The 24603-nt window shown below is 36.5% G+C and overlaps 1 protein-coding gene across 2 annotated transcripts in view; it reads left to right on the forward strand.

The window, feature by feature from the left end:
* The window catches only part of HLTF (helicase like transcription factor), a 72839-nt gene that overhangs the window by 40851 nt on the left and 7385 nt on the right, over positions 1–24603 (forward strand). For both annotated transcript variants that reach the window (XM_060099552.1, XM_060099553.1), the window contains exons 14-23: positions 6809–6906; positions 11077–11220; positions 12618–12756; positions 13418–13553; positions 15736–15915; positions 20479–20603; positions 21091–21269; positions 22578–22703; positions 23013–23125; positions 23464–23644. In XM_060099552.1, coding sequence (XP_059955535.1) covers positions 6809–6906; positions 11077–11220; positions 12618–12756; positions 13418–13553; positions 15736–15915; positions 20479–20603; positions 21091–21269; positions 22578–22703; positions 23013–23125; positions 23464–23644 — 1421 coding nt within the window. The remainder of the gene's footprint in view (positions 1–6808; positions 6907–11076; positions 11221–12617; positions 12757–13417; positions 13554–15735; positions 15916–20478; positions 20604–21090; positions 21270–22577; positions 22704–23012; positions 23126–23463; positions 23645–24603) is intronic.

Here is a 24603-nt window from a genome sequence, read left to right on the forward strand (position 1 = left end):
ACACCGCATGCCAAACAACTAGCAAGACAGGAACACAACCCCACCCATAAGCAGAGAGGCTGCCTAAATTCATAAGGTCACAGACACCCCAAAACATACCACCAGATGCAGTCCTGCCCACCAGAAAGACAAGATCCAGCCTAATCCACCAGAACACAGGCACCAGTCCCCTCCAACAGGAAGCCTACACAACCCAGTGAACCATCCTTAGCCACTGGGGGCAGACACCAAAAACAATGGGAACTACGAACCTGCAGCGTGCGAAAAGCAGACCCCAAACACAGTAATTAAGGAAAATGAGAAGACAGAGAACACACAGCAGATGAAGGAGCAAGGTAAAAACCCACCAGACCAAACAAATGAAGAGGAAATAGGCAGTCTACCTGAAAAAGAATTCAGAGTAACGATAGTAAAGATGATCCAAAATCTTGGAACTAGAATGGAGAAAATACAAGAAACGTTTAACAAGGACTTAGAAGAATTAAAGAGCAAACAAACAATGATGAACAACACAATAAACGAAACTAAAAATTCTCTGGAAGGAATCAGTAGCAGAATAACTGAGGCAGAAGAACGGATAAGTGACCTGGAAGATAAAATAGTGGAAATAACTACCACAGAGCAGAATAAAGAAAAAAGAACGGAGGACAGTCTCATAGACCTCGGGAACAACATTAAACACACCAACATTCAAATTATAGGGGTCCAGAAGAAGAAGAGAAAAAGAAAGGAACTGAGAAAATACTTGAAGAGATTATAGTTGAAAACTTCCCTAATATGGGAGAGGAAATAGTTAATCAAGTCCAGGAAGCACAGAGGGTCCCATACAGGATAAATTCAAGGAGAAACACCCCAAGACACATATTAAACAAACTATCAAAAATTAAATACAAAGAAAAAATACTAAAAGCAGCAAGGGAAAAACAACAAATAACATAAAAGGGAATCCCCATAAGATTAACAGCTGATCTTTCAGCAGAAACTCTGCAAGCCAGAAGGGAGTGGCAGGACATATTTAAAGTGATGAAAGGGAAAAACCTACAGCCAGCATTATTCTACCCAGCAAGGATCTCATTCAGATTCAACGGAGAAATTAAAACTTTTACAGACAAGCAAAACTAAGAGAATTCAGCACCAGCAAACCAGCTTTACAGCAAATGCTAAAGGAACTTCTCTAGGCAGGAAACACAAGAGAAGGAAAAGACCTATGATAACAAAGCCAAAATGATTAAGAAAATGGTAATAGGAACATACATATCAATAATTACCTTAAATGTAAATGGATTAATGCTCCAACCAAAAGACATAGACTGGCTGAATGGATACAAAAACAAGACCTGTATATATGCTGTCTACAAGAGACCCACTTCAGACCTAGGGAAACATACAGACTGAAAGTGAGGGGATGGAAAAAGATATTCCACACAAATGGAAATCAAAAGAAAGCTGGAGGCCTCCCTGGTGGCGCAGTGGTTGAGAGTCCGCCTGCCGATGCAGGGGATACGGGTTCGTGCCCCGGTCTGGGAGGATCCCATGTGCCGCGGAGCGGCTGGGCCTGTGAGCCATGGCCGCTGGGCCTGCGCATCCGGAGCCTGCGCATCCGGAGCCTGTGCTCCGCAACGGGGGAGGCCACAACAGTGAGAGGCCCGCATACCACAAAAAGAAAAAAAAAAAAAGAAAGAAAAAGAAAGCTGGAGTAGCAATTCTCATATCAGGCAAAATAGACTTTAAAATAAAGACTATCACAAGAGATAAAGAAGGACACTACATAATGATCAAGGGATCAATCCAAGAAGAAGATACAACAATTGTAAGTATTTATGCACCCAGCATAGGAGCACCTCAATACATAAGGCAAATACTAACAGCCATAAAAGGGGAAGTCGACAGTAACACAATCATAGTAGGGGACTTTAACACCCCACTCTGACCAATGGACAGATCATCCAAAATGAAAATAAATAAGGAAACACAAGCATTAAAGGACACATTAAAAAAGATGGACTTACTTGATAATTATAGGACGTACCATCCAAAAACAACAGAGTACACTTTCTTCCCAAGTGCTCATGGTACATTCTCCAGGATAGATCATATCTTGGGTCACAAATCAAGCCTTGGTAAATTTAAGAAAATTGAAGTCGTATCCAGTATCTTTTCCAACCACAATGCTATGAGACTAGGTATCAGTTACAGGAAAGAAACTGTAAAAACTACAAACACATGGAGGCTAAACAGTACACTACTTAATAACCAAGAGATCACTGAAGAAATCAAAGAGGAAATCAAAATATACCTAGAGACAAATGACAGTGAAAACATGATGACCCAAAACATATGGGATGCAGCATATGCAGTTCTAAGAGGGAAGTTTATAGCAATACAGTCCTACCTCAAGAAACAAGAAACATCTCAAAGAAACAACCTAACCTTACACCTAAAGCAATTAGAGAAAGAAGAACAAAAAACCCCACAGTTAGCAGAAGGGAAGAAATCATAAAGATCAGGTCAGCAATAAATGAAAAAGAAACAAAACAGTAACAAAGATCAATAAAACTAAAAGCTGGTTCTTTGAGAAGATAAACAAAATTGATAAACTATTAGCAAGATTCATCAAGACAAAAAGGGAGAGGACTCAAATCAATAGAATTAGAAATGAAAAAGAAGTAACAACTGACACTGCAGAAATACAAAGAATTATGAGAGATTACTAGAAGCAACTATACGCGAATAAAATGGACAGCCTGGAAGAAGTGGACACATTCTTAGAAAAGCACAACCTTCCGAGACTGAAGAAATAGAAAATATAAACAGACCAATCACAAGCACTGAAATTCAGACTGTGATTAAAAATCTTCCAGCAAACAAAAGCTCAGGATCAGATGGCTTCACAGACGAATTGTATCAAACATTTAGAGAAGAGCTAACACCTGCCCTTCTCAAACTCTTCCAAAATATAGGAGAGGGAGGAACACTCCCAAACTCATTCTCCGAGACCACCATCACCCTGCTATCAAAACCAGACAAAGATGTCACAAAAAAAGAAAACTACAGCCCAATATCACTGATGAACATACGTGCAAAATCCTCCACAAAATACTAGCAGACAGAATCCAACAGAACATTAAAAGGATCATACACCATGATCAAGTGGGGTTTATTCCAGGAATGCAAGGATTCTTCAATATATGCAAATCAATCAATGTGATACACCATATTAACAAAGTGAAGGGGAAGAACCTTATGATCATCTCAATAGATGCAGAAAAAGCTTTTGACAAAATCCAACACCGATTTATGATAAAAATCCTCCAGAAAGTAGGCATAGAGGGGACTTATCTCAACATAATAAAGCCCATATATGACAAACCAATAGTCAACATCGTTCTCAATGGTGAATAACTGAAACCATTCCCACTAAGATCAGGAACAAGATAAGATTGCCCACTCTCACCAATATTATTCAACACAGTTTTGGAAGTTTTAGCCATAGCAATCAGAGAAGAAAAAGAAATAAAAGGAATGCAAATAAGAAAAGAAGTAAAGCTGTCACTGTTTGCAGATGACATGATACTATACATAGAGAATCCTAAAGATGCTACCAGAAAACTACTAGAGCTAATTAATGAATTTGGTAAATAGCAGGATACAAAATTAATACACACAAATCTCTTGCATTCCTATACACCAATGATGAAAAATCTGAAAGAGAAATTAAGGAAACACTCCCGTTTACCGTTGCAAGAAAAAGAATAAAATACCTAGGAATTACCTACCTAAGGGGATAAAACACGTATATGGAGAAAACTATAAGACACTGATGAAGGAAATTAAAGATGATACAAACAGATGGAGAGATATACCGTGTTCTTGGATTGAAAGAATCAACATTGTGGAAATGACTATACTACCCAAAGCAATCTACAGATTCACTGCAATCCCTATCAAACTACCACTGGCATTTTTCACAGAACTAGAACAAAACATTTCACAATTTGTATGGAAACACAAAAGACCCCGAATAGCCAAAGCAATCTTAAGAAAGAAACACGGAGCTGGAGGAATCAGGGTCTCTGACTTCAGAGTATACTACAAAGCTACAGTAATCAAGACAGTATGGTACTGGCACAAAAACAGAAATATAGATCAATGGAACAGGATAGAAAGCCTAGAGTTAAACCCACGCATATATGGTCACCTTATTTTTGATGAAGGAGGCAAGAATATACAATGGAAAAAAGACAGCCTGTTCAATAAGTGGTGCTGGGAAAACTGGACAGCTACATGGAAAACAATGAAATCAGAACACTCCCTAACACCATACAGAAAATAAACTCAAAATGGATTAAAGACCTAAACGTAAGTCCAGACACTATAAAACTCTTAGAGGAAAACATAGGCAGAACACTGTATGACATACATCACAGCAAGATTCTTTTTGACCCACCACCTAGAGAAATGGAAATAAAAACAAAAAGAAACAAATGGCACGTAATGAAACTTAAAAGCTTTTGCACAGCAAAGGAAACCATAAACAAGACCAAAAGACAATCCTCAGAATGGGAGAAAATAATTAGTCCTTTGTCATTTGCAAAGGAAGCAACAGACAAAGGACTAAGCTCCAAAATTTAAAAGCAGCTCATGCAGCTCAATATCAAAAAGCAAACAACCCAATCCAAAAATGGGCAGAAGACCTAAATAGACATTTCTCCAAAGAAGATATACAGACAGGCTACAAACACATGAAAGGATGCTCAACATGACTAATCATTAAAAAAATGCAAATCAAAACTACAGTGAGGTATCACCTCACACCAGTCAGAATGGCCATCATCAAAAAATCTATAAACAGAAAATGCTGGAGAAGGTGTGGAGAAAAGGGAACCCTCTTGCACTGTTGGTGGGAATGTAAATTGATACAGCCATTATGGAGAACAGTATGAAGGTTCCTTAAAAAACTAAAAATAGAACTACCATATGACCCAGCATTCCCAGTACTGGGCATATACCCTGAGAAAACTATAATTCAAAAAGAGTCATGTACCACAATGTTCATTGGAGCTCTGTTTACAGTAGCCAGGAGATGGAAGCAACCTAAGTGTTCATCAACAGATGAATGGGTAACGAAGATGTGGCACATATATACAATGGAGTATTACTCAGCCAGAGAAAGAAACGAAATTGAGTTATTTGTAGTGAGGTGGATGGACCTAGAGACTGTCATACAGAGTGATGTAAGTGAGAAAGAGAAAAACAAATACCGTATGCTAACACTTATATATGGAATATAAAAAAATACTTATAAAGAACCTAGGGGCAGGAGAGGAATAATGAAGCAGATGTAGAGAATGGACTTGAGGACACCGGGAAGGGGAAGGGTAAGCTGGGACGAAGTGAGCGAGTGGCGTGGACTAATATATACTATCATATGTAAAAAAGATAGCTAGTGGGAAGCAGCCACATGGCACAGGGAGATCAGCTCAGTGCTCTGTGACCACCTAGCGGGGTGGGATAGGGAGGGTGGGAGGAAGACACAAGAGCAAGGAGATATGGGGTATATGTATAGCTGATTCACTTTGTTATAAAGCAGAAACTAACACACCATTGTAAAGCAATTATACTCCAATAAAGATTTTTTAAAAATAAATAAAAATTAAAAAAAAGAAAAAAGACTGCCCAATAGGGGAATAGACACTAAGAATATAAATGTACAGTCCATGCAAAGAAAAGCCAAATAACTAATAAACATAGGAAAAGATAGGCAGACTGAATCATAGGGTAAATGCACATTAAAGGATCAGTGAGATAGTGTCTCATCCATCATATTTACAAATATTTAAAAGTCTCAGGGAATCCCTTGGTGGTCCAGTGGTTAGAACTTTGTGCTCTCACTGCCAAGGGCCCAGGTTCAACTCCTGGTCTGGGAACTAAGATACCGCAAGCTGCGTGGTGCAGCCAAAAAAAAAAAAAAATCTCACAGTGTCAAGTATAGGCAAGTTGTGTAGCAGCAGGAATGCATGGTGGATGGAAGTGTAAATTACCATGGAGAGCAAGTAGGCCAAATATAATGAAGCCAGAGATACACAAGCTAGAACTGTCTTGATATCTACTAGGAGATATGAAAAAATAGTGTTCATTACCCCATTATTTTAGTGAAATATTGGTAATAATGTAAGTACTGTCCAATAGAGGAATGGAAAATAAAATTGTAGTGTGTCCTTCCATAGAGCGTCTGAGTGTCCTCACAACATGGCAGGTGGCTTCCCCCAGAGGGGGTGATCAGAGAGAGAAGCCAACTAGAGAGAGGTAGAGAGCCGCTGCGACAGAAGCTGTATCTTTTGTAACTTTTATAATCTCGGAAGTGATAACTATCATTTCTATTGAGTGTGGGAGGGACTACACAAGGTTGTGACTGTCAGGAAGTAGATATCATTGGGGCCCATCTTGGAGTCTGGCTACCATATTAACTGTAATACCAATTCAGAAAACTGCATAAAACAAATGTTAACTTTAATAACTATGAATAACCTAACGAGTATTAGGAGATATTCCAAACTTCCTCTTTATGCCCCTTCCCGGTCACAGTCCTCTGCCTTCCCCCATAAATAATCCCTATCTGGATTTTTAGTTGTATGAAGTGGCAGGGTAATATCTAGTTCCTGTTACTTCCTTATGACTAGAAACAGAAGTCCTTCATTTTAATTCTTCCTAATTTCTCTTCATAGAGGCACATTTTTGTCATATCTTCATTGACTTTGTGTATGTTTGAGGAAAAAAAAAAACAGCTGAAGTATGTATCTTCTTTCAGGAGCATCTGCAGTGGAGAGTTCAAAGAAAACTGATATTGAGGAGAGACCAAGAACAACACTGATCATCTGTCCACTTTCTGTGTTAAGCAACTGGATTGTAAGTCTTCACAGCCCTTTAAAAACATGTCATTTATATTTGTCGGACACTATAAAAAGAAAGAAATATGCTTGGTCAGCACTTTATATTTAAACTGAAGCAATTGTTAAGTGAATTGGGATTATATTTGCTGAACTGAAGTCATTTTTCTTTGAACATTTATAGCAGAGAAAGAAACACTGTCAGTTGCTGTCGTAAGATGTGGCTTGTACTCCTGCCTCTTCCATTGCTGTCCCCCAGAGTGTATAATTTAAGACCCCACCTTATTTATGAACTGTTGGAACCTCTTTTTTAAGCACACCACTAAAGATCACTTTTGTTTTTATAACAGCTGATAACATTTGGTGAGCTCCTATGTGCTCAGTTGTTTCCTGAGCTCTTTTCATAGATTTTCTCATTTGATCTTCACGACTATTATTCTCATTTTCCAGGGGACCGAATTGAAACACAGAGAAATTAAGTAACTTGCCTAAGGTCATCCAGCCAGTAATTGATGGAGCTGGGATATAGTCTCCAACATTCTGATTCTAGAGCCTAGGCTTTTAAGGTTACCACCAGAAAATATTGTCTTTTTTTTTTCTTCTTCTTCTAGATTGCTTTTCTGTTCTAAAACATTGCATTGGAATGGAACCTCTTTATGTGTTATGTGTAGGAGCAGCTTGGTTCTATTTCCTTTCCAGTTTGAGCTTCAAGCTGCATGTTATAATGAAATAATGACTCTATTGGAAGCACTGTGAACAAAAAGACCACTGGGTGTGAACTTCCATTCTTGCCATCTCCAAGGTTATCTGCATCTCTCCTGGCCTTTCCTCCTCTAATCTCACAGGTGGAAGAGGTCCTACTCTTTGTAAGAGCAATACCTTAGTCTATACATTAGATGCCATCTCTTTCTGCCTTTTCATTTTGTTTGTTATTTTTCCCCTTGCCTGATTATTCAGTCTCTCTCCACTGGCTCTTTCATGAAACATACTCAGGTCTTTTACATTTTTAAATACTTTCTCTTGATTATGTCTCACCTTTAAGTTGCTACTCTTCTTGCATTCACTGTCATAACTCTTGGGGTTTAATTTCCACTTTATGCTTTTATTTACTAACTCCTTAGCTCATTCTAACTTGGCTTCTGCCACCAGTTCTCTAAATTTCCTTGGAAAAAATGAGTGGTTATTGTCTAATTGTCAGATTCTGTGACCTCTTTCATATCTTCTTGACTTTTATGTAGCTTTGCCTTCTTTGGCTCTTATCTTTTTATTATGAGTTTTTGGTGTATTTATTATTTTTTTTAATTACACTGTCTTCTCATTAGTGTCATTTTTCCTCTTAGGACCAGGATGAGTTTTAGTTCTCTCTTGCTCTTTTTTTTTTTTTATTCCAACAAAGCTATGCTATTTCTTTAGATGTGTGGTCCATTGCTGGAAAGACAGTACATGGGTACTTGAATAGCAGTTTCAGGGTGAGGTTTACAAGTATTAATGGAGGTATAAACAAAATAACAGTGATTTTTTAACTGCTTGGGGCCATGGATATGTGTTTTTAAAATCGGTAATTAGTATGTCATTATAATTTTATATTTGGAAAAACCCCCAAAGTTTAGTATATAAACTTAAGAAAGGAAACCTTGGCAAAATCATGCCTACTGTGGTTATGGAAAAACTGACTTTTAAAGGAATGAGTGATGGCTGAGCATACAGGGATAAGAATTAGAATTTTGCAATCTCTTGACAAGCTGCTCTCTTCCAAGCCCCCCGGTAACATAACCTAGCACCGTAATAAACAAGCTAGAAGTACCTTATCTTCCCTTCTTTGTCTTCAGACATGGGAAAGAATCCAGTTAAAGGAGGAAGATACCAATCCCACTTACACCACATAATTTTTCTGGATATTTAGACAGATTATTTATCCTCCCAATGGAAAATTAAATAATAACACCTGTTTCATTCTCACAGACACACACAGACACACACACACGCAACCCAGCACAGTGACTAGAAACTCAATACTATAGTTCTCTTTCTCCAAAAGAGTTAATTTTCTTTTATGTCAAGTCTGATATTTCCACAAATATTCTCTGTTTCATTTCAAGGTAACCCGTTGATTCAGTTTTCTCTTACTGTACTTTCTCCTTTCGTTTTCCACCAGATTTCTTGATAAAATTCTCTGCATTTTCACCTTTACTCTTTCATGTTTTACCCTCTTTTCTGTATTTTTGCCTTTACTGTTTCAGATTTCATTCTCTCTTTAGCCCACAGTAAGTCAGTAAGTCTGGTTTTCGCTCCCACCCTCCATAGAAACTCTTTTTGAAGGCCTTCAAAGACTTCATTGTTGCCATGTCCAGTGAGTTCCCTTTTTCTTTTCCTCTGCCCTTACTTTGTTTCCCTTTTATTACTTTTTGTTATGTGTTATTTTGTAAATCTTTAATCCTTTTGGTAAAGAGAGGGAATGAACATAAATTACAAAGTAAAAATTTGATCTTGGGGCTTCCCTGGTGGTGCAGTGGTTGAGAGTCCTCCTGCCGATGCAGGGGACACGGGTTCGTGCCCCGGTCCGGGAAGATCCCACATGCCACGGAGCGGCTGGGCCCGTGAGCCATGGCCGCTGGGCCTGCGCGTGTGGAGCCTGTGCTCCGCAACGGGAGAGGCCACAACAGTGAGAGGCCCACGTACCGCAAAAAAAAAAAAAAAAAATTGATCTTGTATTCATTCTTGAAACTTTGATATTCTTTGGTCCCCTGCCCAAGATTTTGTTTGCTATCCCAATTTTCTGACCACTGTTTTTCTCTACCTCTCCCTTCCATGCTTCCTATGTAGTCTGCCTTTTTTTCACTTAAAGCTTTTTTTTTTGTATTATGAAAATTTGTAATGAGATCTCCATTAGTCATCTAGATTCAAGAATCAAAAGTTTACCACATTTGCTCTATTTCTTTCTTTGCTGGAATATTTAAAATCATATCTCAGACATCATGTCTTATCTCCCAATAGAAGCATAAGCTGTGCTCTTTAAATATTGCTCTCTGAAGGCTCTTCCCCTAACCTGGTTTCCTCATTGTATTTGTTCTCCTTAGAAAATCTTATTCATTCCTGTAGCTTCATGTACTGTCTACTGATAACTTTAAAGTCTGTATCTACACCTGCATTACAGGCCAGTATTTAAATTTTTGTAGTATATTTCTCCAGTCAGATATTCTATGGTGACCAAAAATTTTAAATGTCTAAAATAATAATACTTGTTATGTCTTTCTCATCTTTATGCCTGCTTTCCCTTCTTTTTTTAAACTTCTCTGTATCTTTATCACACAGTTCTTCTAGTAGTTATTTTAAGTATCAGAGTCTTCTTTTGTCTTCTCCCTTTTCTTCATATCTCATATTTAATTAGTTCTCAAGTCCCATCACTCACTGTCTCTCACACCAGTCCTTTCCATTCTGTTCTTACTTTTGCCAGTCTGGTATAGGTCTTCATCATCTTTTTCATTTTTCATCTATTAGTTTCCCAGCTGTGTCTCCTTAGTACCTTCTGTCTCTTTCTAATCTTTTTTTTTTTTTTTCTTGCTCAGAATCTCCTGGATCTACTGTTTTCTTGAGTTAAAAAAAACCAAAGCAGACAAAAAATTCTCAAGTTTTTAAAACTGATCATGCTGTCAAGGAGGACAGGGACCAGGTGTTATTTTTCTCTTTAGCTGCACCACCTTTCTGGTTGATACCTGGCAAACAGTAGGCCTATAATAAATGAATGAAAGTAGATACTGTGCTTGAATCTCTACCTACATTCATGAAAATATCGCCTACTGTTCTTTCAGTGTTTAATTTTGATAATACTACGTCACTAAATGGAAGCATTAAAGACCCTTTTTGTAAAATACTAAATTAAAAATAACTTACTGTTTTAAAAAAGCTTGGTTGCTTTTTCCTTCTAAAAATGAAGCAGCTGCCCACTGGTAGGGACAGGCAAAATTTATATAATGTATTATTATTGTATATATGTCAGTTTCCCTGACAATAACATAACTAGTATTGTTATTATCGTTGTTGTTGTTTTAGTTTCGATTGCATGAAACTTGTTTTTATGCAATTTTGGTAGTTTGACTTGTGACACTACTACCAAGACAGTACATTTTATACACATATTGAACCTCCCACTAACCTACTTATCATTAAAATATTTCTAATTTTCTTTTAGGACCAGTTTGGACAACATATAAAATCAGATGTGCACTTGAATTTTTATGTTTATTATGGTCCTGATCGTGTTAGAGACCCAGCCTTGCTTTCAAAACAGGATATTGTTTTGACTACATATAATATTTTAACTCATGACTATGGAGTAAGTATGTTGATACTCAAGAGATTTTTGGAAGTTGAATTTAAGTAATTGCTTCAGGTTTCTAAAGTGTTCCAAAATTCAGGCTTTATACTCTTCCCTTAATATGTAGGAAGTAAACGGGAAATTTTTTTTAATAAAATATTTTATTACAATTAATTTTACCTACATCTTGTTACTTTTTAAAGTGTGGCTACTGGAAAATTTAATATGACATACGTGGCTTGCATGACATTCCTATTCGACAGTGCTGCTCTAGACCCTTCTTCCAGAAGCATTCATGTGCATACATATCCACATAATTTTGTATATAATTTCAGGAACGGGTAGGAGTGCCCTAAATCCCATCCATGGGTTCTAGCCCCAAATTAAGGATCTCTAAATCAGGAGTTTCACAGGTTTCTTAAGGTGCGGCATTTACCACACTATCTGCACAGATTTACCATACTGTACAGGTGGGGAAACCTGAGCATCAGGCTGTCCTCACAGCCCAACAGCTGAGCCCAGGGACCCCATCTGCTGGGGTGTGGGGCTGCCTGGCCTTCCTGTACTGGTGTGGGGGCCTGGCACTGGGGGTCACCTCTTGGAGGGTGATGCTGCAGCTCTGCCTCTCTAGTCCCCCCAAGAGGAAATTGTTTTTTAATATTTTGCAAAAAAAAAAAAAGTTCAACTTCCTTTAGATACTAATTTAGGAATATTTTATATTTAAAGCATTTAAATTTTAAAATCTGAATTGTAATTACGTGTATATAGCAATTAGCAAATGAATTCTTACTTTTTCTGATATTCTGGAATATTGTTTTCTGTCATAGTGATTGATAATTGTTTATCTCAATTTAAAAATAAGCTTTTTTGTATCTGAAATTTGTTTCCCAGTTCATTTAGAATTCTAATTGTTGTTTGCCTATAATTCCGGTTGTTAAGTTAAAATGTTTTCCAAAATACTTTACTATAAAAATTTTAGTCTTTAGGTAAGAACATTAACTTTTACATAAAAGTAATTATGTTATATTCAAATAATTATTTTTACTGACAATTTTTATATCATCATATGTTTGAATCTGAGGCAGAATAAGAATAGCTCAGTGTTTTGAACCAAGGTCTCATCAGAGAGCTAGACTACCTGGGTTTGAATGCTAGCTCTGCACTTCATAGCTGTGGTACTTTGAGCAACATACGTCACACCTTGGTGCTTCAATTTTCTCATCTCTAAAACACGAGTAATAGTACTTCGTAAGTTTGTGAACATTTAATAATTTAATATATGTAGTGCTTAAAGCAGTACCTACCACATAGTAAGTGATGATATTAAAGAATAACAACTCATATTACTTATCAAATTACATAAAGTATTATTTTACTTTCCTGTGTTTTTAATTCATATGAAACATTTATTTCAGACTAAAGCTGATAGTCCGCTACATAGTATAAGGTGGCTAAGAGTGATCCTGGATGAAGGACATGCCATACGAAATCCAAATGCTCAGCAGACAAAAGCTGTACTTGATTTAGAAGCAGAAAGAAGATGGGTATTGACAGGTAATGATAGCATGTACTTTAAGAAAATGAATTCCCAAATATGTATGGTTAAGTAAGTTATGAGGTAACTTTGTAAACTTCAAGTGGATATAAAGTCTCTCCCAAAAATCAATTATAGAAATCATTTAATAAAACATTTTGACTTTTTTTAATAGCTGCCCATGATATAGCAACATTTGAATTATAGTTCATTTATGGAACAGTCACTATACTTATTTTTGAACTTTGGAACTCTAGACACTTTAATCCTCCAATTAGAATCTTGATTTCTCTACTTCCCATCATGGAGCTTGTCTGCTACTCATGAACCTGTACTGGAAGATGGGGACGAGAATATAAACTCAAATTAGTTTTTTCCTTCTTGCTAGTGCTGCTGATTTAAAAATCAAATAAGCAAATGTTCTTTATAGGGAGAAAGTTGAGTTTACGGGGTCTGTGGTCTTTTTGTTAGTATGGCAAGTGAGAGCTAAAAATCAGAGCCAGACTGTATTTTGAGATTGTGTATATGTTTAACAAAGGATTATAGTCACAGCTTAATAGTTAGTGGGAGCGCTTAGAACAAAGTGCCCATTTTCAAGTGTTGTCTCCGTTGATTGGGCCTGTGGATATTTTGATTGTGTACTCTGGATATAGAGTTATAACAGTTTTCTCTTCTTTTTAGGCACTCCAATTCAGAATTCTTTAAAGGACTTGTGGTCTCTTCTTTCCTTCTTAAAACTTAAACCATTTCTTGATAGAGAATGGTGGCATAGAACAATACAGCGTCCTGTCACAATGGGAGATGAAGGTGGACTTAGGTCAGTAATTTCAGGACAACTGATTAATATTAGCTACAAATAATTTTTCGCAGCTTGAAGCAGTTGCCACTTTCATTACTATTTTAACCTGACTGTTGGCTTTCCTCTCCAAAAAGTGTTTACAGCTCAATGTCTTTGACTGTCAAAAAACTGATGATTCTTGTTTGGGGGGATAAATATCTCTACCTACCACTAAAAGGTTAACTCTCCTTTCCCCTGATTTTAGTCAGAACTGTGAAGGCAGAGCTATATGGTCTTTGTGTGTTGCTCTTACCCTCAAAACCACCATTAATAAATTAAGTAGTGACAGGAAAAACATTATATGCTCAGAGAATCCAAAATGCACTAAATTTTCATAACTTATCTTGTATAGCAGTGGTCCCCAGTCTTTCTGGCACCAGGGACCAGTTTCGTGGAAGACAGTTTTTCCACTGACGGGGGTGGGGTGAGGGATGGTTTCGGGATGATTCAAGCATATTACATTTATTGTGCACTTTATTTCTATTATCATTACATTGTAATATATAATGAAGTAATTATTCAACTCACCATAATGCAGAATCAGTGGGAGCCCTGAGCTTGTTTTCACTTGCTACTCACTGATAGGGTTTTGATATGAGTCTGCAAGCAATTGATTTATTATGGTCTCTGTGCAGTCACACCTCTCTCTAATGATAATCTGTATTTGCAGCCACTCCCCAGCGCTAGCATCACTGCCTCAGCTCCACCTCAGATCATCAGGCATTAGATTCTCATAAGGAGCGTGCAACCTAGACCCCTCGCAGGTGCAGTTCACAGTAGGGTTCACGCTCCTATGAGAATCTAATGCCGCCGCCGATCTGACAGGAGGCGGAGCTCAGGCGGTAATGCGAGTGATGGGGAGCGGCTGTAAATACAGATGAAGCTTTGCTTGCTCATCTGCTGCCCACCTCCTGCTGTGCAGCCTGTTTCCTAACAGGCCACGGGCAGGTACCGGTCCATGGCCTGGGGGTTGGGGACCCCCATTGTATAGCTTTATATAGTGACAGCTGAATGATGTGGTAATACAGTGGCATTAACAAGAGTTTTACAAGACAGAAAGTTGTTTCTGGCGGAGACAGATAAAAACTCAACTTCTCATAAATATCAACTTGCTCATAGCCATTTTGCAAGGTACTAGGCTAATGTTCAGATTTTTTGCCTGGAGCAGTGGTTTTCAGACAGAGCGTTTAGGATTCATTAGCATTTTGTGAAATCATAAAGATGGCAGCTAGCATTATAGCTGTTCATTAAAGAAAATGAAATAGAGTAGAAGATTTAGGAAGATAGCAGAGCGCATCACACACAGTATCGTTTTGTGAAATGTTTGTTTCTGTTATATGTGTATGTGTTTCTGTGTGTTTGATGGATGGAGTAAAATATGTTTCTTACTGTGGGTTACAGTGAAGAAGATTCAAAAGCCACTCACCTAGTTTGCAGTACTGTCTCCTTGATTCCTCAGAACCAACTATTTAAATTCTGATTTAAGAAATTGTATTTATATTTCAATGTTAGGAAAAAATCTTTTTTTAAAGAGTTGCTTCCTTTTTTTTTCTGATATTGAGAAAAGAGATTGTAAAGGTTGTAGAATCTAGAAGGCATTTATCCCTCTTCTGAATTGTCACATCATGTTTTAATTTTTATTTTTTTGGCATTCGTTACTTTATAAAAATTATTTATGTACCTTGATTTTCATATTACTGGAGAAATTTTTTGAAGATAAGATCTTACTCATTTGTGTATTTATGGTACATAAAGACATAATAAATATTAGTATAATGCCTTGCGCTTAATAGCTACTTTTTAAGAATTTGAGTGTCAAACTTCGGGTGGTATAGTTGACAGAATTGAGAAGGAAAAAGAGGGTTAGTGATTAGAAAAACGGGGAGAGAGCTTAAGAAAAATAAGGACAGGATAAAAGATTAAACTGTGACAGGTACTGAATTGAGGGCAAATTTAAATGTATTTTGTTACTATAATTTTCTCTTTGTAGAATATGTCTGTCATTATAAGATTGGATAAAACTCCAAATAAGCGTTTTTTTAAAAAAAATCTTTACTAAGGTTATAGTACGGTAATAGATTAAGATATTCTTTTCCGTTCTCATTAAATTAACTTACGAAGAAATAAAAAGTTATGTGATTATTTCTTTTATTTTGATTAGGCGTTTACAGTCCCTAATTAAAAATATTACACTTAGAAGAACAAAGACAAGCAAAATTAGAGGAAAACCTGTTTTGGAGTTACCAGAACGTAAAGTATTTATTCAGCACATTACACTTTCAGATGAAGAGAGGAAGATCTACCAGTCTGTGAAAAATGAAGGCAGAGCTACTATTGGAAGGTATGGAGAAAGAAAGTCATTTTAGAAATTAGTTTTTATTTTCTTTGTTAACTTTAATTGAATAGCATTTTTTAGGTATGTTAGCAATAAAGTCTTATTAAGTGCACTGAAGTATAATTTGTTTTTTTTAACTATTTACTTTTTAACAAATTAATAGTTGAAGTGAGTGAAATAATACTATAATTCACCAGGTAAGTAATTCCTTAAGTTAGGAAAAAAGTTTACGTGAAATGGCAAGTCTTGGATTGCTAGTCAGAAGACCTTGCTTGCTTCTATTCCTGGTTCTGTGTCATGGGAGAAGATTAAAAACATTGAGAGAAGTATATCTAGAGAAAATAAACCTATTAAGGGCTAAAACTTGGGGGAACGTTCCACATTAAAGACATAGGAAAGAGGAGCCACTGGAAGAGCTTCTATCAAGGGGAGATGTATGAAGAAAGTAGAGAAACTGTTACAGAATTCCGGCAAAGACTGTAATCCAGAAAGAATATATGGTTAGTAGTGTCACCTAGTGCAGAGACTTAGTAAAGGCTCTTTGCAGTAATTTGGTGATTCAGAAGTTACCAGTATAAACTCCCAGAATGGTTTCACTAGAATGATGAGATATGTAGCCAAATTGTAGGAGCAAAGGGATTGCAAAGAAGTAGCCAGCTGTAGGGGTAGACCATTTTTCACGAAGTGGGTCTTTAAAAGGAAGAAGACTGGTAGATACGATTGACAGTTGGCTGCTGGACCAATTTTTTGATGGTTTTGTTTGTGTAATTGCTTTGAGAGGAAGAGAACATGGAAGAGACTACAGATAGAAAAGAGAATAAAAAAATTGATGGAGAAAAATAAAGCCTACTATGGAGGTAAATAATATCAAGAGTACAATCAGTGAACTATAAGACAAGATATCTACAGAGTAAGGCAGTGGGAAGTTGAGGAAGGTAGACTGGATTTGCAGCCATTGCAAAAAGTAAGGTTTTTAGAGTGGTAGACAGGCTCCACATGGTATTGGATCTATGTAAAAGTTAAATCAGTACGACTTTCCAACCACACATGGAAATCTGGAACTCGGAGCTGATGAAGTGTAGATTAAAGGTATTGGGGATTGGTAGGTGAGAAATTCTAGTCTAAGCAAGAGCACGTTTGATGTGAATGCATGAAGGAACCAGAATGAGTAGGAGACAAGTGAAGGCAGGACAGGGTTGAGAATATAGGGGAATCTTCAAAACATAAGAACTTCAGTGAGGTACAAAGCAGGTTTAATAGGAATTAGGAATATTGAGAAAGATTGTTCTAAGCAAGCGATTTCAGAGTTCAAAATCTTGCAGTGGTGATTCAAGTTTCCTTCATATTCATTCTTTCAACCAAAATTTATTAAGTGCCTGTGTGCCAGGCACTGTTGTACACATGGGGATACAGCAGAGTAAAGCAGACAAAAATCTCTACCCTCAAGGAGTTTATATTTCAGTGGGAGGTAACAGATGATTAAAAAACTAAGTTTTATGGAAAAAAAGTAAAGCAGAGAAAGGAGGTAAGGGAGCACTGAAGCTGTTTTTATAGGGTATTCAGGGAAGATGATTTCACTGAGAAGGTGATACGTGGGAAAAGATTGAAAGGAGATTGGGGTTGGGGGCATTTCTGGCAGAGGGGAACAGCAAGTGTAAAGGCCCTGAGTTGGGAGCATACCTGGGGAGCTTGAGCAACAGAGAGGCAAGTGTGGCTGGATAATATGAGCAAGGTGGAAAATAGTGATGATGTCAGAGAGCTGTTGGAGTGGGGGTGGATGACAGTAATGTAAGGCATTGTGGCATATTTGAAGAACTTTGGCTTTTACTGTTTATGAGATTTGGGAACCTTTGAAGGAAGGGTTTTGAACCACGAGTGACTTAATTTTACTTATATTTTTAAAGGATAACTGGCTGCTGTGTTAAGACTTACATTGTAGAGTCAAGGCATAAGTAGGGAGAACAGTGGCAAAAATCAAAGTAAGGGATGATGGTGTTTTTGTTTTTACTACAGTAGTAAGGGGGTGAGAAATGCCCGGATTCTGTTGTATTTTGAAGGTAGAGCCAACAGAACTTGCTGATTGATCTAGTATGGGGTGTGGGAGAGAGGAGTGAAATATAACTGCAAGGTTTTTCACATGAGTGGCTAGAAGGATGGAATTGCCATTTGCAGAACAGGTCTATAGGGAGGAGCAGAGTGTTTTCAGGGAAGACGAGAAACTCAGCTTTGGACACATGGATTGTGTGATGCCTGTGTGATTTCCAAGTGGAGATGTCACATGGTCAGTTGGATATGAGATCAGAGTTCATGGGAATGCTCTTGGTTTGATATAAATTTGAAAGTCACCTGTGTGTAAATGGCCATTTTAGCCGAGAGACTGGGTAAGATCACCAAGAGAGTGAGTGAAGTTAGAGAAGAGTTCTAACAAGACAGGAGTAGCTGGCGAGGTAGGAGGAAACTTCTACTTCGGTATCTGGCACTCAAAAGAAATTTCTTAAACTGAAATATTCATTTTCAGTGTAAGAAGTGGTGCCAGGGAATAATTAGACTATTGGTAAATGTTATTCTGTTTGAAAAGGTTGAAAAAGAGTAACTTTATTGAAACTGTGTTCTCAAAGAAAAAATGTTATTTAAAAATATCTTAATAGGTATTACATTTACTAACATTTATTGAGCGCTTACTACGTGTTATGCATTCATCTAAGAGCTTTATGTGTATTAATTCACAACAATCCTATTAAGTCAGTACAGGGATTACCTACATTTTACAGATGAAGGATCTGAGGCACAGAGCAGTTAGGTGACTTACACTGTGTCACACCGCTAATGAATGACAGAGGTGGTGTTTAAATTCAGGTAGTTTGGTTCTAGAATTTGTAAGTTCAATCTTTATATTGCCTATTCCTTGCATTCTTGAATACTGAGAAGCATTTGTTGCCGTAATACTACTCTTACTAATAATATCAGCAGATATATATCATTTACCATAGTCCAGCACTATTCTAAATGCTTTGCATGTACTAACTTTTTTAATACAACAGTCCTGCGAGGTATGTATTATACCACTGTTACAGCTGAGGAAGCTCAAGACACAGGTTGAGAAACCTGCCCAAGTTTTCACAGTTAAATTGACAGAGCCAGATTTTGAATTCAGACAGTCTAGCTCTAGAGTCTGTCCTCTTTACCATTAGGCTATATTTCTCCTATTGCCTTAATACTTAAATACCAGATTGCCTTGGTATATCATTTTTGGATCACCCATTGTTTCTTCAGAACCTGTATTGTCTTTGTTCTACTGTATTTTATTTTGAATAGTTCCATGGAAAACCTTGATTTTTATCTTATTCTTTTCTTTAAAGTCCAGCAATTTCACCAGGATCTCTGTTGATATTTTTATGGAACATGTGGTATCATTTAAATCTGTAGATTCCAGTCTTCCCCTGTACCCCCTTTTGGGAAAGTTTTCTTAAATACTGTTTTCTGTTCCATTATTTTATTTATCTCTGTGTATGCTGGATATTCTTTTTTTTCCATAGGTATCATTTTATTCTAATCATTTACATCTTTCTGTTTAATTTTGCTTTTCTCAATCCTGTTTTCCACATTCTTATGTTTTTATCAGTGGCTACTCTCTTTTATGCTGGCTTCCCTGTGGCTTTCTCTGATAGTTTACTTTTCTCTTTCATACTTTTTAGCTGTACCAGCTCATCTTTGATCTCTATTTTGTTTTGCCCTACCTTTTCAAGTTTTGTCTCTACTTTAAGCTATTGGTGTTTTTTTAGGAGGAACTGTTTTATTGAGTGGTGTTAAATCATGGCAGCATTCTTGGTCATAATTTTTATTTGCTCTCTGGCAACATTTTTCTGGTGAGTTTTCTTTCACTGCCATTTGTTCTCTCCCTTGCTCTTTGCTGATTGTTACTCATATATGAATGTCTTGAGTTCTTTCTGGACTAGCTATTTGCAAGAGATTCATGTGAAGGGACAGGAGTCATAGCTGTATCCTCGACTGGCAGGAAATATATCCTTATTTCATTATGACTCAGGGTTACATGTGAGTTCTTTCAGATTTTACTTGTGCTCATAAAACAGAGATCAGAAGCTTTAGGGTTCCTTACAATATGGAATGCTGTAGTTACAGTCTTTTCTGAAAACACAGTAGGGCCATGTGTTTCCTTATTCAGCTTGCCTTCCCTCCGTCTTGGTATAAACTTGTCCAGGGACGTTCAAGCCATGAGCCATGCACATAAGAGATGGTGATTTTCTCCTCAGGGAATGCTATTTTGAAGAACTGTGCTCTGGCAGGTCTGCTTGAGATCTGTAGTCATATCTCTCAGTATCTTCGTTTTTGACTTCTACTGCAGTTGGCAGCCATTTCTCATATACTTTGCTTTATTGTTACAAAGCTCTCCTGGTTTCATTAAAGATAGATTTACTTTTCTGTTTTCCATTCATGTTTTGAAGTGATTTCCAGGGAAGAAGAAAACAATGCCATTTTTGTTGCACTGTTTTAGAATAGGAAATATTATTGTTTAGGGGCCTTCATAATATTTAACGTTTTTACCTCTAGGTATTTTAATGAAGGGACTGTCCTTGCACACTATGCAGATGTCCTGGGTCTTTTGCTTAGATTGCGGCAGATTTGTTGTCATACTCACCTTCTTACAAACGCAGTGTCTTCCAGTGGTCCCTCAGGTACGTAAATGTGATTGGTTTACACATCATATTTATTAGAGATATTTAAATCAGAATGAGAAATTTTTCATATGGCCTAAATTTAGTTTATTTGTCGAATGGACATTGATTTTAGAATAGGACTCAACTAGAAATATACTCAAGAACCTCTCAACAATGAAATGGAATATTAATGAGGTTTTCAAGGATTTCCAGTGATAGTCTTAGAAGAAAGGTTCAAATTGGATCGGCCTTTTATTCTACGGTAGTACCCACAGATGGTGTTACAGTGATGTTTCTGTGTAAGGTATGTTATGTGGAACTTCTGAATTTTTCTTAAAATTTCAAATTTAAATCGTGCTTTTTGCCTGTGGTAAAATAAATAAATAAATAAATAAAAAGACTTAAGACTACCCAAGCAAAACTTTTCCCTATATAAGGAAGATTAAGATTGTCTAGTCATATTACAAGTCTTGCTCTGAAATTAATTTTTCAGCCTTTTCTCTAGGAAATGATACACCTGAAGAACTACGAAAGAAGTTAATAAGGAAGATGAAATTAATTCTGAGCTCAGGTTCTGATGAAGAATGTGCCATTTGCTTGGATTCTTTAACGGTTCCTGTCATAACACATTGTGCACACGTCTTTTGTAAACCCTGCATTTGCCAAGTCATTCAGAATGAGCAGGTTAGTTTTATGCTGAATACAAATTGAGTGTTTGATGGAGTGGTGTTGCAGTGTTGAGTGTAATGAAAACCCAAGTCCAACAGAGATTATAAAGGGTTTTGCACTTGGATTTACTAGTGTACCTTTTATATATAGTTAATGTTTATCAGTGTTTTAATAGATATGTTTCATATAATTAAGCCCTTTTCATATAAAAAGACATTTTTGGAGGTATATTTCACAGTCAGTATTTTAGTTTTACTAACTCTTTAGATCATCTTTGTCTAAGAAATAGATTGATAATGTGAGACACAAAGGTAATTTAAAAATTTCTAGTAAAACAGATGAAGTTAATTCTTATAATGCATTTTTATTTATCCAGTATATCTAAAATATAAAAAATTAATAAGATACCTTACATGATTTTTTAAAACTTAAGTGTTCAAAATTCAGGGGTATTGTGCACTTAGAACACATCTCAATTTGTCTTTACCACGTTTCAACAGCTTAACTGCCATGCATGGCTGTTGGCTACTATAGCAAGGTAGGTCTAGATTCATGTGAAGTGGAATAATCCTTTAAGCAATCCTTCTGAGGTATAATTTTTTAAAACATTTTTATTGAGATATATTATACATATAATGGAAAATGCACATGCCATGATTGTATAGCTCAGTGAATTATGAAGTAAACAAATCCATATAACTACTACCCAGATCTTCCTGTGTTCCTTCCCAATCATTACTCTCTCCCTCCTCTCTAAAGGTAACTCTACTATACTGACTTCTAACATTGTTTTAGGTTCAGAATCTTTTTTATTGTAATGGTATTTGGTATGTAGTTATTTTAGGTATAATCTTATTAGTATGCCTTGGTACAAAAGGGACACAACAGATAACTGCTTTGAATGAACCTGATAGGATTTAACAGATCTGGACTGGCCTTATAGGCTATTAAGAAGGAAATTTTTCTTTTTTCTTCTAAAGAATAGTTCTATGGTATATTATAATTAGGTTCAAGAAACTTATTCATGGTTTCTTTATTTGTCTGAAAATAGTATAATATTTATTGTTTCAAGCTCTTGCTGCTAGTCAGGATCACCTACTTTTGCTCTCTTCTTTACCAATCCCACTTACTACATTAGAACATTATATCTGCCTGGAGTTCAGCATGTACACATTTATCTCAAATGGATGAATCTAATAAAAGGTTTAATATAATGCTGGCTGTTAGGGAAATAGAATTTACCATGCCTTTTAAACTTTTTAGGCAAATTATATTTCTGTTCCTTTGCTAAGTGTCACTCGTACTTTGTTCTTTCTTATATAGCCACATGCTAAATGCCCTTTATGCAGAAATGATATACATGGAGACAATTTATTAGAATGTCCTCCAGAAGAATTGGCATGTGACACTGAGAAAAAGCCTAATATGGAATGGACATCCAGTTCGAAGGTAAATATACATGTGCAAATGTTTGAATATTTGTTTTATGTTTATATAAAGAAATACCATATTTAGAAATAGTAATTCTGCTTTTAATCCTGTCATTTGAGTATTATGCTCTGTTGGTGGTTACTGGCTTTTTGTTTCTTTCTGGTGGTGAATTTGAGAGAAAGTGTTCAGATTATGATAGTATTTTTTTAGTCTCAATTTTTAAAAAAATTGGTGGTCTTTTACATTTGTATTTTAGGGAGATAATATGGCAGGACCTTTCTCTTCCAATTCAAAATGGAATCTAATGGGTATCCTAATTTTTTTCAGATTAATGCTCTAATGCATGCATTGATTGATTTAAGAAAGAAGAACCCCAACATAAAAAGTTTAGTTGTTTCTCAGTTTACAACATTTCTGTCTTTAATAGAAACACCACTCAGGTAAGTTCAACAGTGTTTCTCACTTGGAGCAAAAGGATTTTATATAAATGTTTTAATTTGGATAGCAAAAAATCATTATGTATGTTTTACCAGTTTTATTCATTTTATCTATCTAAAATAACAGTAACAATAAAGAATACTCCTGAGAACTTAGAATTTTAAAGGTTAAGTCCTGAGTTCATAGGAAAAAGGTTGACCTCAGGGCCTGACATATTAGTAGATGATTAGTAAATATTTGTCAGCAGAAATTAGTGAAAGAATTGGTTGAATGAAAAGATTAGTTACTTAACATGTTTTTATAGTGTAGTGTTTCTTGTCTCTTTTGTCCCCTCCATTAGAGCCTCTGGATTTGTGTTTACTCGTTTGGATGGTTCTATGGCCCAAAAGAAAAGAGTTGAATCAATTCAGTGTTTTCAAAACACTGAAGCAGGATCTCCAACTATAATGCTTCTATCCTTAAAAGCAGGTGGAGTTGGTTTGAATCTTTCTGCAGCTTCTCGAGTATTTTTAATGGATCCAGTAAGTAGTTTTGTAGACCTTTTGGTATGTTACCACTTCTTAAAAAAAATAAAAACAAAAAACTATTTGGTAAATACCTTCATAGTTGTAACTGATTGTGAAAATTCTTAGGCAAACTTTAGAAATAGACAATAACTTAGTAAAAGTGTTTTAAAGGGCTTTCTCTTAAGTGCTTTACATATATCAACTGAAATTCTCACAACATCTCTATGAGATGGATCTTGTTACTATCCCCATTTTACATGTGAGGAAACTGAAACATAGAGAAATGAAATAGCTTGCCCTGTCACACAGCTAGTGATATACAAATCAGGATCAGAGTCCATGTTTGTAAGTATTACGCTGTGCTTTTCTACTGCTCTTCTATATATAGAATAAGTTTCTATTAACTCTAATGCTTTAGGGAAGTGTTTTCATTGATTCGGCCCATGAATAATGAGATCTTACTTTGTGTCAGGGAATCTTACTGGCACAGGGAGTCTGGATATAAACAAGATAGACAAAGTAGCCACGGTCATGGTGCTAATAGTCTCAAGCTTTAATGTGCATAGGAATTAGGAAATGCAATTTGACCTCTGTCTTCAGATTTAGGAGTTCTTGGATGAGACTCAGGAAACTGCATTTTTATATAGACCATAGGTGATTTTAGGTGCACATGGTCCAGCATCACAGTTTTAGAAACAAGTACCATTAATGGAATGCTTTGGGTAAACTTTGGTGTCTAATACAGTGTAATTACTGTGTGCAATACAGGTCTAGGGGTAGAGTGGGAGTTAAAATTCACTCTGAACTTGACACATCAAACTGTGTGACTTAGAGTTGCATCCACATAGGAGCACTTTTTTTCTGATTGCACAAAGGGGCTTTTTGGACTGGAAGCACTCTGAACTAATTCAGTTTCTAATTTGCATTGGGTACTGTTTGGGCTAGAGGCAACCCTGTGCTGTTTCTGTGCATTC

The sequence above is a fragment of the Mesoplodon densirostris genome, chromosome 5, assembly GCF_025265405.1.
Source record: "Mesoplodon densirostris isolate mMesDen1 chromosome 5, mMesDen1 primary haplotype, whole genome shotgun sequence".
Taxonomy (NCBI): domain Eukaryota; kingdom Metazoa; phylum Chordata; class Mammalia; order Artiodactyla; family Ziphiidae; genus Mesoplodon; species Mesoplodon densirostris.